We start from the raw sequence: 15223 nt of genomic DNA, 5'->3' as shown, positions 1-15223 counted from the left end.
AAAAAAAAGTCACACGGGTAGTTGCCTTGACCCATTATTGCTCAAATCGTCAGTCTGCAAATTGTTTACCAGTCCACAATGAGATAAAGCACTTGTACCACAGTGTAAATCAAGCATGAATTACCTAAGCATACTGCTTAGTTCAGCTGATGTGTTTTCTTTTGTAGCAAGACTTTCTTGATAAAGAAAGGAGTCTGTTGATTGACATTCTGGCTGAAGCTCAGCATCTCATTGCAAACTGATAAATAATTCCAGTCTAAAGGCTATACTTTGTATAGTACTGGCTTAAATTATTTACAGTACTGCAATTTAAGGACACATTTGGTTTTAGTTAGTTGTAAAGTTTAATTTTTATATTTGTATTAATACTTTTACCTAAAAAGATCTAGATTAAGTGCTGTTAAAGCTAATGAATTATTATTTTGTCATAATGGTACTTGCTATAGCTATACTTATTTTCCATTATGTAGTTTTTTGGAGTATTATTCTCTGAAGTAGGTTGATCTTACCAGTTCAGCACAACTATTTCAGGAGATATATAAGGTCATACTTCTAATTAGATTCTACATTGTTTGTTAATACATTGGGTCTTTTTTTTGAGACGGAGTCTCGCTCTGTAGCCCAGGCTGGAGTGCAGTGGCCGGATCTCAGCTCACTGCAAGCTCTGCCTCCCGGGTTTACGCCATTCTCCTGCCTCAGCCTCCCGAGTAGCTGGGACTACAGGTGCCCGCCATGTCGCCCGGCTAGTTTTTTTGTATTTTTTTTAGTAGAGACGGGGTTTCACCGTGTAGACCAGGATGGTCTCGATCTCCTGACCTCGTCGTGATCCACCCGTCTCGGCCTCCCAAAGTGCTGGGATTACAGGCTTGAGCCACCGCACCCGGCCGGGTCTTTTTTTTTTTAGACCACTTTTTAATTAAGATATGTAACATTATAGATCTTTGGGATGCAAAGATGAATAAGGCCTAGGGCCTAGGCTAGGAATCTTATGAGTCTGATGTGTTGTTTTTTTAAATTTTTTGAGACACAGTCTCGCTCTGTCACCCAGCCTGGAGTGCAGTGGTGTAATCATGGCTCATTGCAATCTTGGCCTCCCAGGCTCAAGCAATCCTTCCACGTCAGCCTCCTGAGTAGCTGGGACTACAGGCATGCACCACCACACCCTTCTAATATTTGTTTGTAGAGATGGGATTTCACCACACTGCACAGGCTGGTCTCCAATTCCTAGACTCATGCAAGGCTTGGCCTCCCAAAGTGTTGGAATTACAGGTGTGAGCCATCCGCCTGGCTCAAAGTCTGGTTTTAGGGTTGGTAAATGATATGTGTTAAGACCCATAGTGTGATGTTTGGTAATTTGATGATAATGGGTCAGAGGTGTTTGCAGATAGAACAAAGATGAATGTTATTTTTTTCTTTCTATCTTTTGATACAGCTGCCATTAGGCCGACAGTGTGTGGAGCATTATCGCTCACTTCATCGATATTGTGTGTTTTCCCACGATGAGATGATCTGCAAGATGGCTTCCAAGGCTGATGTACTAGATGTTGTAGTGGCTTCAACTGTTCAGAAAGACATGGCCATTATGATTGAGGATGAGAAAGTTTTAAGGGAAACTGTCCGTAAATTGGTAAGGCTTATGGAAATCCAACTGCATGTTGTCATTGGGTATTATTTAGTAAAATTCTTACGCACTTTAATATCATTTTAAGTAGTCTTTTTAAAGCGTATTTTCTTTGAGGCCATTGTAATAGATGTAGTATCTCGTGGTTTTAATTTTTATTCACTATCTTATTTGCCACATGTACATATGTCTCTTTGAAGTAGCTGTTCAAATGTTTTGCCCCTTAAAAATATATATTTTGTAGAAACAGGGTCTCACTATGTTGCCCAGGCTGGTCTCAAACTCCTGGGTTCAAGCTATCCACCTGACTCAACCTCCCAATGTGCTGGGTTTACAGGTGTGAGCCACCACACTCGGCTTGCCCTTTATTTTTTAAAGAAATTTGATTGTTGTAATAATTCTTTATGTATTCTGCATACCAGGTTTTTTTTTTTTTTTTTTTTTTAAATCAGATAGGCGTTTTGCTAATATTTTTTCCCAATCTGTGGCTTGTCTTTGATTTTCCTACCAGTGTCTTTCAGCAAGCAGGAGTTTTTCATTTTGATGAAGTCCAGTTTGTTAATTATTTTCTTGTGTGAATCATGGTTTTTTGGTTTCCTATTTAACAAATCTTTATTTTATTTTATTTTATTTTATTTTTTTCTTGAGACGGAGTCTCGCTCTATCGCCCAGGCTGGAGTGCAGTGGTGCCAGATCTCAGCTCACTGCAAGCTCCATCCTCCCGGGTTTACCGCCATTTCTGCCTCAGCCTCCCGAGTAGCATGGACTACAGCGCCCGCCACCTCGCCCGGCTAGTTTTTGTATTTTTTAAGTAGAACGGGTTCACGGGTGTTAGCCAGGGAATGGTCTTGATCTCCTGACCTCGTGATCCACCCGTCTCGGCCTCCCAAAGTGCTGGGATTACAGGCTTGAGCCACCGCGCCCGGCCAACAAATCTTGCCTAATCCAAAGTTACAAAGATTTTTCTCCTACAAAGTCATCAAGTTTTACATTTAGGTCTTTCATCTATTTCAAGTAATTTTTGTTTTTCAAAATATGAGTCAAGGTTCATTTTTTTACATGTGGATATCTAGTTCTTCCAGCAGCATTTCTTGAAAAGACTGTCTTTTCTTCATTAAATTACTTTGGCACCTTTGTTGAAAATCAATTCACCATATAAGTATGGGTCTATTTCTGGACTCTGTTGTGTTCTGGTGATCTGTGCATCTATTCTATTGCTAATACCAAATGGTCTTGATTATTGTAGCTTTCTAAGAAGTCTTGAAATCAGGTAGTATGAGTCTTCCAACTTTGTTTTTTTTTTTTTTTTTTTATTTGTTTTATCTCTTTTACTTTTTTTTTTAAATGTAAATTTTAGCATCAACTTACTGATTCCTGCCAAATCAATTCCTGTTGGAATTTTGATTGACATTGCATGAAACTATGGATAGTTTGGGGGAGAATTGATATCTTAATAATATTGAGTCTTCCAATTTATGAACATAGTATGATTTTATATTGCATGTTTTTTGGCATTATTATAAATTGTACTTTTAAAAACTTTGAATTTCTAATGGTTTATTGCTAGTATTTAGAGAGACAATTGACTTGTATATTGACCTTGTCTCCTGAGACCTTGCTAAAGTCACTTAATTTCCAGTAGCTTTTTCATGGATTCTTTTGTAATAATAATATCTGCAAATAGTAATACTGTTTTTTTGTTGTTGTTGTTATTTGTTCGTTTGTTTTTAAAATGTGCCTCTTTAGGTAGAATCCCAGAATATTGGCTCTCTGCAATCCATTATAGTTTAACAGCAGGTCACCTACCTTCCCCCCTTATGTTTTACAGTTGGGGAAAATAGTGCCCAGAGGGTTTAAGTGACTTACCAAAGTCTTACATCAAAAATGGTAGCTCATTTTTTTAGAACTCTGAGACTTTTTCCAGATATGGAATTTACACATTAAAATTGGGTATGAACTGCATGATTCATTCTCAACTAAAATCCATAGAATTGGTCCTTAATCTTATTTTAAACAAACATTTTAACTCTCCATCTCATGAAGTCCTTTTAATGACCAATTCAAAAATAAAACCAAAATCAAATTAGCATTTTCCTTACCTTCCTCATCTTTGTTGGCCCATATACTTGGCAGATATGAAATAGCTAAAAGGTTAAAATACAGGATAATAGAATAAAAGGAAGAAGCCCAGTGGTTCATAAACTGATTGGCATTCTCAAGACTGGATTAGGATCCAGTTTTAGATAGGGAAAAAAAGGTGATAGAAGTTTGGTCTTTGAATGACAAAAGGTATATCCAAGAAGGGTTCTCTAGCTGTTCGGTGGTACAGATTATGTTGAAATTTACTGGTTCAAGATCTTATTGTTCCTGACAGTCTTTTTGGATGAAATGTTTTATTATGGCTTTAGTCTTTCCTATTGCACAAATTTTCTAACTATTCAGGTAATGATATCCTTTCAGATAACTTCCTGTAAAAGGCTAAGAGACCACTCAGCATCTTCCCAAACTCAACAATTTCTGCATGATAGTCTTTCCCACTTGTCCCATGTTCTTTCCTTTTATTTTTGTCCTTTTAATAGATTCTCCGTATTTCCTCAGAAGTAGGAAACATATTCCTTTCTTTTGCTCTTATCTATACCCAAAATGTGGACAAGGCTAATTTGGAGTAGAACAGACAACTAACCTCAGTAGTTTTACAGTCCAATGGTGTTCATACTCAGATCAAAATGACCAAACATAAGGACCTGCCTTGTCTGAAAAAGGAGATCTCCCTAGACAAATGAACTTGCCTATATTTGCTAGGTCATTTGTTTCTTGTATGCCACACGTTTTAAAATCATGCATCTCTATTTTGGTAAGGCTTTTTTTTTTTTTAAACTCAAGTACTACTGCATGCTTGTCTTGGGCTGGTGGATTATATTATCCTTTGGAGGTCTCTCTAAAGTATACTTTATTCTAGGGAGTGATTGATTCGGAAAGAATGGATTTTGAGCTATTGCCAGATGATGAACGTCAGTGTGTAAAATGCAAAACTACGTGCTTCATGTCTGCCATCTCCTGTTCTTGTAAACCTGGCCTGCTTGTTTGCCTGCATCATGTGAAAGAATTGTGTCCCTGTCCGCCTTATAAATATAAATTGCGGTAAGTAGGAAGAATGATTTTTTTTTTTTTCCTATGGAAAACAGTTGATCTTTACTAAAAGCTTAATGACATCGCAGTTCTGGGGCTGAAATGTTAAATATAAAACATCTAGTTTTCTCTAAAGCTACACGTCTCAAAGCTAAGTGTGGTGGTATTATTTCCAGGTATAGATACACGCTGGATGATCTCTACCCTATGATGAATGCATTGAAGCTTCGAGCAGAATCTTACAACGAATGGGCCCTGAATGTGAATGAAGCTTTGGAGGCAAAGATCAACAAGAAGAAAAGTATGTGATATATAAAGTGACTTGGTGATTGGCAAATTGGGGCTCATTGTGATGTAGCCAAATTAAAGTCAAAACATTTCTTGAAACAGCCTGACCTCATCCTTGGTTATCCCCTCTGCGTAGCCAGGTCTACAGAGCACCAGCAGAGAAGGTTTTAAAACCGAGAGTGGATAATGCAGATGCCCTTACATCATAGTGAAATTTTGGTATATGAGTTGTGCAACATCACTTGCTTAACAAAAACGATATTGTTAGGAAACCTTTGTTTTGTTTCAGAAATAAAATTTCACATTTCTTACAAAGACATTGAAATCTTCTTTAAAAAAAAAAAAACAAACCAAAACATCTTGTGACAAAGGCAGCATGACACTAAATCAGGAGTCTCTGAAATAGTAGTTTATCACTTCTTAGTTCTAATTAAGGTTAAGGTCCCTGGCACTTGTCATTACCTTTGAAAGTCACTACTACCCTTTTATCTCTTTTTTCTTATGAAAATATAGTTTGTTTTTTGTTTTTTACTTTTCAGCTTAGGAGTACATGTGCAAGTTTGTTGTACAGATTATTTCATCACCCAGGTTATTATTAATAACCCATTAGTTATTTTCCGGACCCTCTCCCTCCTCCTGCCCTCTACCCTCCCAATAGGCTCCACTGTGTGTTGTTCCCCTGTATGTGTTCATGTGTTATTCCCCTCTACGCATCCATGTGTTTTCATCATTTACTTCCCACTTATAAGTGAGAACATGCAGTATTTGCTTTCCTGTGCCTAGTGTTAGTTTGCTAATTGCCTCCACCTCTATCCATGTTCCTGCAAAGGACATGAGCTCATTCTTTTTTATGGCTACATAGTATTCCATGGTGTATATGTACCACATTTTCTTCATCCAGTCTTATCATCGATGGGTATTTAGGTTGATTCTATGTCTTTGCTATTGTGAATAGTGTTGCAGTGAACATGCACATGCACGTGTCTTTATAATGGAGTGATTTATATTCCTTTGGGTATATGCCCAGTAATGGCATTGCTCAGTCAAATGATATTTCAGTCTTTAGATCTTTGAAGAATCGCCACACTGTTTTCCACGATAGTTGAATGAATTTACACTTCTGCCAACAGTGTATGAGTTCCTTTTCTCCACAACCTTGTCAGCATCTGTTACTTTTGACTTTTAATAATAGCCATTCTGATTGGTGTGAGATGATATCTCATTGTGTGTGTTTGTTTATTTATTTATTTATTTATTTTTATTTTTTGAGACCGAGTCTCGCTCTGTCGCCCAGACTGGAGTGCAGTGGCATGATCTCGTCTCACTGCAACCTCCATCTCCCAGGTTCAAGCAATTATCCTGCCTCAGTCTCCTGAGTAGCTGGGACTTCAGACACACTCCAACATGCCCAACTAATTTTTGTATTTTTAGTAGAGACAGGGTTTCACCATGTTGGTCAGGCCGGCCTTGAACTCCTGACCTCGTGATCTGCCCGCCTTGGCCTCCCAAAATGCTGGGATTATAGGCGTGAGCCACTACACCCAGCCTCTCATTGTGGTTTTGATTTGTATTTCTCTAATGATCAGTGATTTTGAGCTTTTTTTCATACGATTGTTGGCCATATGTATGTCTTCTTTTGAAAAGTATCTTTTCGTATCCTTTGCCTACTTTTTAATATTTTTTTTCTTGTAAATTTGTTTAAGTTCCTTATAGATGCTGGATATTAGATCTTTGTCAGATGCACAGTTTGCAAATATTTTCTTCCATTCTCTAGGTTGTCTGTTCACTCTGATGATAGTTTCTTTTGCTGTGCAGAAGAAGCTCTTTAATTAGATCCCATTTGTCAGTTTTTGCTTTTGTTGCAGTTGCTTTTGGCATCTTCATGAAATCTTTGCCTGTACCTATGTCCTTCCTGACTGGTATTTCTAGGTTGTCACCCAGGGTTTTTATAGTTTTGGGTTTTACGTTTAAGTCTTTAATTCCTCTTGAGTTAATTTTTGTATATGGTATAAGGAAGGGGTCCGGTTTTAATCTTCTGCATATGGCTAGCTGTTATTCCAGCACCAATTATTGAATAGGGAATCCTTTCTCCATTGCTTGTTTTTGTTAGATTAGTTGAAGATCAGATAGTTGTAGGTGTGCATTTTTATTTCTGGGTTCTCTATTCTGTTCTATTGGTCTGTGTGTCTGTTTTTGTACCAGTTCATTTCTCTTTCAGAGTGTTTTCACTTGCTTTCATTTCTGTAGCCCAACACATAACTCCACCCCCTTTTATTTAGGGGATAGGAGCAATATCATTGTCTCTGAGTCTACTGTGCTCTAGTCACTGAGCACACTAGTTACTCACTAACTGTAGAATAAAATGCAGGAGGAAGAAGTGGTTCAAGCCACACAGTAAGATTTATATTTACTTTGCTTTCATAAGTCAGTTGTTTTCTTCTTTTTGTCTATTGTAAACATGCCAGGTTTTTTTTTTTTTTTTTTTTTTGAGACAGGGTCTTGCTTTGTCATCTCGACTGGAGTGCAGTGGCATGGTCATGGCTCACTGCAGCCTTGAAATCCTGGGTTTAAGTAATCCTGCTTTAGGTTGACAAATAGTTAACTACAGTTGTGTGCCACCATGCCTGGCTAAGTTCTTTAATTTTGTAGAGATGAGATCTTGCTGTGTTGACCAGGCTGGTCTTGAACTCCTGGCCTCAACTGATCTTTCTGCCTTGGCCTCGCAAATTGCTGGGATTTACAGGCGTCAGCCACTGTACCTGCCCTAAAACATGTCAGGTCTTAGCATTTTTATATTTAAATTCAACTGTAGGCACTTGTTTAAAAAACTCCATGTTCAGCCACCACCCTGGAAAAATCAAATCAACAAATTTATTAATAATTTAAAGCATTGCAAGAATTTGAAGTTACATTTCTAGACAAGAACTGACAAAACCAATCTCCTCTGATTTTCATACCAGTAGTAATAAACCTAATGATTACAGAAAATATGACTTTTTCTTCATTCCTAGGCCTTGTCAGCTTCAAGGCTTTAATTGAAGAATCTGAAATGAAAAAATTCCCAGACAATGATCTTTTGCGACACCTTCGCCTAGTCACACAGGATGCAGAGAAGTGTGCCTCTGTTGCGCAGCAATTGCTTAATGGCAAAAGGCAAACTAGGTATGTGCTTCTGACTGAGTTTGGATTCTTTGGCACCTATGTTTGGAAACCTGTTGTGACTCCTTCTGTCTTGAATTTCTGTGACCACCTGGGTGTGGTGGACATATATATATATTCTTATATGGCTTCCTTGGGCCTTTGTCTTTATAGATATCGATCTGGTGGAGGGAAATCCCAAAATCAGTTGACAGTGAATGAGCTCCGGCAGTTTGTAACACAGCTGTATGCTCTTCCATGTGTCCTCAGTCAGACACCATTGCTAAAGGTAACCACAGAGGGATGTGTGGGAGAATACTTTGGTAATGCTGTATTTTGTATATAAACTCGATTGACATTACTAAGTAATCTTTGATGATTAGTATGTACATTTATTTGCAGATGCTTTTAATAACACATTGAGTGGTATGTGTATATAAAGAGATTATAATAGTAGGCCCACAGAGGGGAAATAAATTTGGAAATTTTTCCTTTGAAAGTGACCTTGGCTGGGCATGGTGGCTCACACCTGTAACCCTGTAACCCTAGCACTTTGGGAGGCTGAGGCAGGCGGATCACCAGGTCAGGAGTTCAAGACCAGCCTGTCCAATATGGTGACACTCCATCTCTACTAAAAATACAAAAATTAGCCGGGCATGGTGGCACGTGCCTGTAGTCCCAGCTACTCAGGAGGCTGGAAGCAGGAGAATCGATTGAACCTGGGAGGCAGAGGTTGCAGAAAAAAAAGAAAGAAAGTGACCTCAGCTAGTTCAAGTTGGGATAAGGTCTCCGTTATAGTTGCTTAGTGTTTGCTGTCAATTGGCTTATGTATTATCTTATTTACCTATATTATTACTAAAATTAAATGAGATGTTAGAGTATCTCAGTGAATATGAATTTAAGATTCTAAGTTTGAAAGAAGCCAATTACTGAAATTACTGTTTTAATGCAATAACCTGTGTATTTTTTTAGGATCTCTTGAATCGTGTAGAAGATTTTCAACAGCATAGTCAGAAACTACTGTCTGAGGAAATGCCTAGTGCTGCGGAGCTGCAGGACTTGCTAGATGTCAGCTTTGAATTTGATGTTGAACTTCCACAGCTTGCTGAGATGCGTATCCGTTTGGAACAGGCCCGTTGGCTGGAAGAGGTGCAGCAAGCTTGCCTAGACCCCAGCTCCCTTACTTTAGATGATATGAGACGTCTCATAGACCTAGGGGTAGGGCTGGCCCCGTATTCAGCAGTGGAGAAGGCTATGGCCCGGCTGCAGGAACTGCTCACAGTGTCAGAGCACTGGGACGACAAAGCCAAGAGTCTCCTCAAGGCCAGGTGAAAAAGCAGACTTCTCTTTCTTTGGGAAGGTTGGACCGTTATCTCTATCTTAAACAATTGGTGTATGGCACGTGCTTAGTAGCTGAGGTTATTAATGTGGAAGACATGTAGAAATAGCTGAGATATTTGGAGCTGCTTTGGGACCTGAATAAAAGAATGTTAATTTTTCTTATTTTACTGATTATAAAATGAATAATTCAATTGGATATACCTTTTCTAGAGTTGGTTTAATAAAATTTCCCTGGATCCTGTTAATATCCTGTCTTCGAGAGAGGAAAATATTTACAAATAGGTGAAGCTGTTTAAACTCACAGTTAATAAATATGGTTCCAAGGAGTCTTACAGAGAAATGTCTGAGAGTCAGTAGGTACTGTTCTGCAAGAAAACAGTGCAGATAATTTTCAACAGGAACAGACAATGCCGTTTGAAAAAATTTCTTTGCCATACTGAATTTCCTTTGAAATGCTAGTCTTTTTGGTAACCATTTAAAGAAAAATGAACCATCATATAAAATACTAAGAAGTCTTTGTTTGCATTTTGTAGGCCACGGCATTCATTGAATAGCCTTGCTACGGCAGTAAGGGAAATTGAAGAGATCCCCGCATATCTGCCCAATGGTGCGGCTCTGAAAGACTCAGTGCAGAGAGCCAGAGACTGGCTTCAGGATGTAGAGGCCCTGCAGGTTGGTTTTAAAAAGTATATATAGAATGTGTAAGTGCATCCAGAAAGAGCAATATTGGAAAGTTGTGAAGAATAATATGTTGGATCTCGCTGCACAGTTTCAGTAGGGGTTGACCAGAAGACTAATTCTATTCATACTTATTTGGATGTACTTACCAGCTATTATCCTGACCAGTTGTCTCAAATATTTAAAGCTTAGACAGTGTCACCAACTTTTTCTGGGAGCTGGGGAGTCTTTCATACCAAACTTGAGTACTTGACTGCAGATTGAAGCAAAAGAGCTAACAATGAAGTAGTGAGAGAAAGTAGTTTTCTACTCTTTGGTAAGTGTGATTACCTCTTGTTGGCTTGTCCACAACTTTGAAGTTCAGACAATCAGTAATAGCAGATTCAACGAATCTAGTTATGTGACTAAATGCCCAAACTAAGCCCCAAGGCCCAGGATTTTCATGAAGTAGTGACTTTAAAGTACCCTCCCAACCCTACAAAAGAAATAAAAACCTACCCAGTTCCAAAGTATCTAAAGTCATTTCCACCAAGTATTTGTGGTTTTATGCTAGATGTTATACTTACTGACCTGTATATAAGTTTAAAAAAAGAACTAAGTTCACTTGTAGCATTGTTAGGGTACAAAAAGAATGCATTATTTAATATGATTTTCCCAGTTTTCAGACAACTGACTGAATGACTTTAATTTGAAAAGTGTTTGATGGGGGATGTCTTCCCTTATCTCTTATCATCATAAACTAATAGGTGTTACTGACCTATTGAGAAAAAAAAGTCTCAAGTTCTGTTTTGTTGAAGTCTTCAAATTCTAGAAATAAAAATACTATCTGGCTTTCTGAATATTTGTGTAATTTTAAGTGGTGCTAATTGGCTAGTTGCTAACAAGAAGTACCAGATAGGACAATTCTAGACAAATGTTTGCATCTGGGCATCTGTTCTTGTTAATAGGGAAAAGAAGATATATTGTTTGAGGAGATTACATAATTAAGGACTGACTCCAGCAAGCCAAAAAAAAAAAAACAAAACAAAAGAAACAAAGTATTTACTATGGTCGTAAACTTCTTTAATGAGTTTTAGATGCAGGCACTTGTCAATGATAGTTGGTACTGTAGTAATTAGTTTTAGTCATGGTCCTCCTTTTTATTCCATGATTGCTAGCAGCCAGAAGGTGAGGTCATGGCAATAAGGAGAGGTTGGCATATAAAATCAGAAAGCAAGGGCATGCTTCTGGATGAGTTTATTTCCTTCATATTTTATATGTATATGCTACTTTTACTATGTTTGTAACAGTGCCATTAAGGGCAAAAGGCAAGTTTTGCTTCATTCCTGAAAAAGTGGCCTACCTTTTTTTTGAATCATATATTTAAGGGCTAATAGACATGACTAACAACAAGGAACTATTTTCTATTTAGTGGCTTATTTATTTTAAAATGTTAGGCAGTATTCTGCTTTACACATAGGAAGCACTCGGATTTCTAAATTAAATACCACAGGAATAGCATTAATTTATGAGTCACATTCTTAAGTGTCCATCAGAACATTTATGCCCTAACAGTTTTAATCCTCTAAGAATAAATATCAAAGGCAGCAAAATAACCTACCGAGTCTTCCCTAGTTGTCCCAAAAATGTCCCTTATGGCTGTTTGTCTAACCCAGGAACACAGGAACACACATTGCACCTAATTGGCATCTCTTTAAGTTTCTTTTGATCTTGTAGCGTTTTCCTCCCTACCACAGTTTTTCTCATGTGACTGACTAGACAGTTATCCTGTGGTATACTCCACCTTCTGGATTTGTTTGGTGGTTTCTTTGTGGAGTGTTCTATTCTGTGTATTTTCTATAAATTGGAAGTTAGTTTTAAAGCCCTGGTGCATCCAAGTTAAACATTTTTTAATATAATGCATTAAAATGTGAGGTAATACTGTATATTCTATATTGCATCACAACAGGAGACATATCTGGATGACCTGACATCAGTGATGCTAAGTTTTACATTGTGTTAGAGCAACACCAATGCATTTCATCCTCCATAACCTAATGCTTTTACTCTCCTTCTAGTTTGGCTATCTTTTTCTAAAAATACAGTTCCCAGACCAGCAGTATTAGCATTGGCAACAGCAGCTTCACCTGGGAACTTGTCAGAAGTGCAAATTTATGGACCTTTCTCTGACCCACTGAATTAGAATATTTGGGGATAGGACTAAGGAAGCTGTGTTTAAATAAGCCTTCCAGATGATTCTTATGTATGCTAAAGTTTGAGAACCACTGCGCTGTCTCAACTTCTATTTTAGTTTCCTGAATAATTTATATTGAGTTGCTTTAATCATTGATGAGTGGATTGGGGTAAAATATTGTTTTGTTGCTTTTTATTTGTATAATTCCATATGAAAGTCTTGAGTTTCTACAAACCTTCATTTCTGCTGAAATTTTTTTCAAACTATCAATAGGGATCAATGTGATGAGTGAATTTAGAAGGGTATAAATAGAACAAAGGGACCACAGTATATGCCATGTTCACATTTGTATCCTTAGAGTCTAACATATACTAGGTTCTCTAGGCCCGGCACAGTGGCTCACTATAATCCCAGCACTTTGGGAGGCTGAGGTGGGAGAATTGCTTGAACCCAGGAGGTAGAGGTTGCAGTGAGCTGAGATTGCACCGCTGCATTCCAGACTGGGCAAGAGTGATACTCTGTCTTAAAAAAGAAGAAAAAAGAAAAAAAAAGAAAAAAAAACAAAACAAAACACCACCACCAACAAAAGACCAAACTAGGTTCTCTAAGTGTCACTTCTACCCCCAACATTATTGGTCAGCTGGCAGGTTGACATTTGTGAATTTAGCATGTTGAGATCATGGAGTAATCTGAAGTACTCAGTGAACCAATCTGATTTATGCTTTTCCTGTTTTTCATAGAAGTGTTCTTTTTTCTAAACTGCTGTGATTTTCCTTGATATATTAGGCTGGAGGACGTGTGCCAGTGTTAGACACACTCATAGAACTTGTTACACGAGGCCGATCTATCCCGGTACATCTGAATTCTTTGCCAAGACTGGAATCCCTAGTAGCTGAGGTTCAGGCTTGGAAAGAATGTGCTGTTAATACATTCTTGACTGAGAATTCTCCATATTCTCTCTTAGAGGTAAGTTTACAACCAGCTCATCTGCAAGACCTTAGATCTCCTAGTTTGGTAAAACATGCAGTTCATCACATGCAAAGATGACATCACAGATTAATCTATATTCTGTGAGTTGTTCTTCCAGTAAAGCCAGGGAGATTCTTCTAATCTTCTGGTGGAGCAACCTTTAAATGTTTTCTTGGTTCATTTAGGATAACAGTATCTTAAAGAAGAAAATTTTTTCCTACTGGGTGAAATTCCTCTGTGTTGAAATTGAACTCTTAAACTTGGCCATGTTTCACCCACCTGAATTTCGTAAGCCTGATAAATGATCTTCCCCATCTTTTAAAAGTGCTTTACCTGTTCCTTGTGCATCATGACTGGGATCAGTCAGTATATATCACATTTTTTACTTGTTACTTAATTGAATCAGGAATCAGTCGATCTCATAAGAGTCTTCCTCCTCCTCTTGTAAAGGAGAGTCTGAGGGTTGCACGTTCCAAAGAAAATCTTCAATACTAAGAAATGCACATCCTTTTTACTGCTTAGGCTTTTATTTTGGGACTTCCTACCTAATGCTTTATCTGAAATTTATTTTACTGTTGGTTGTGCTTTGTCGTCCCACATTAGGTGCTGTGTCCTCGATGTGATATTGGCCTTTTGGGATTGAAAAGGAAGCAGAGAAAGTTAAAGGAGCCCTTGCCAAATGGAAAGAAAAAAAGCACCAAATTAGAGAGTCTGAGTGACCTGGAGAGAGCTTTAACTGAAAGCAAAGAGACTGCTTCAGCTGTATGTAGGGGTTTTTTTCTTCTCCTTTCTGTGTTATTGGGAAGAATAATTTCTGACCCTCTCTGGTTTATAGGAATTTGGAGAAGGCAAGTAGAGTAAATTGAAAGTGTTCAGTTTTACTAAAAAGACTTTTTGAAAATTGTCAAGCGTTAAGAGTTTTGAATGGTAAGATGCATAGAGGTGCGAAAGATTCAGGGTAGGCTTCCCAGTCAGGGACTAGCAGACACAGAAACAGTCTTGTTAGTGCCTGTGGGTTGATCCAGGAATGCTAACTGAATATATTGCAACTAATATGAATAGATATATGAAACTGCAGTGCCAATTTATTAGTTTACAGTTAAGAAGTACATTTAAAAGTTTACTGGATACTTTGATACTCATCTAGAAGACCTTAAATCTCTGATTCAACATACTGTTGATTCAAAGATGATAGTTTCAAGGAGACGAAGCAATGTGTAACTAATGTTACACATTAAGCACCTTATCAGGATTAAAAAGGGATAGATATGTGATGCTTTTAATGGCACGAAGCATTGCCCGTTCTAGAGTGGGACTGTATACCTGCTACTGGGAATGGATTGAATGGGTTCATCTGTGGATCCAGGCACCTTCTCCCATTGATTTCTTTGTAACTGCCGGACCTCTTGCAATAGACATGGGTTGCCTTGATTTATTTAGGTATTTTGACACAGATAAAGTCTTTAGTGTATGTTTGTATATTCAGTCAGGTTCTAGACAGATTTCTGCCATCAGAGGTCCTCCATTCCATCTGTGGTTTGTTTTTATAAAGACTAACTGAAAGTTACAGTCACCCTCCTGAGATGTTTATATGTTGGTTTGAAACTTTATGTGCAGTATCTTTCATAGATTTTAGTCTGTGCCCATCTGTCTGTAGACCCCTGGTTTAAGAATTCTCCCTACATATTATCTGTTAATTTATGGTAGAACTCAAAGGTTAGTCATTTGCTTTCCATCTCTAAGCTTTGAGAAGTTACCTTGTTATCATATAACCCACACATATTACCTGTGTATTATATTTACAAAAGAAGTGGATTTTTTTTAATATACCAAAGGTCTTTACCTGATTTGCTTTTAGATCTTTTTTTTTTTTTTTTTTTTTTTTT

The 15223-nt window shown here is 37.8% G+C and overlaps 1 protein-coding gene across 1 annotated transcript in view; it reads left to right on the top strand.

Moving 5' to 3' along the window:
* Positions 1–15223, top strand: part of KDM5B (lysine demethylase 5B) — a 57404-nt gene that overhangs the window by 34748 nt on the left and 7433 nt on the right. The window contains exons 13-21 of the mRNA XM_017896446.1: positions 1433–1627; positions 4581–4762; positions 4927–5051; positions 8050–8200; positions 8351–8465; positions 9149–9504; positions 10051–10189; positions 13155–13334; positions 13941–14099. Of these exons, the coding sequence (XP_017751935.1) occupies positions 1433–1627; positions 4581–4762; positions 4927–5051; positions 8050–8200; positions 8351–8465; positions 9149–9504; positions 10051–10189; positions 13155–13334; positions 13941–14099 (1602 nt within the window). The remainder of the gene's footprint in view (positions 1–1432; positions 1628–4580; positions 4763–4926; positions 5052–8049; positions 8201–8350; positions 8466–9148; positions 9505–10050; positions 10190–13154; positions 13335–13940; positions 14100–15223) is intronic.

This window comes from Rhinopithecus bieti, unplaced genomic scaffold (assembly GCF_001698545.2).
Source record: "Rhinopithecus bieti isolate Rb0 unplaced genomic scaffold, ASM169854v2 scaffold_24392, whole genome shotgun sequence".
NCBI classification, from domain to species: Eukaryota; Metazoa; Chordata; class Mammalia; order Primates; family Cercopithecidae; genus Rhinopithecus; species Rhinopithecus bieti.
This window is presented reverse-complemented; position numbering and strand designations above follow the sequence as displayed.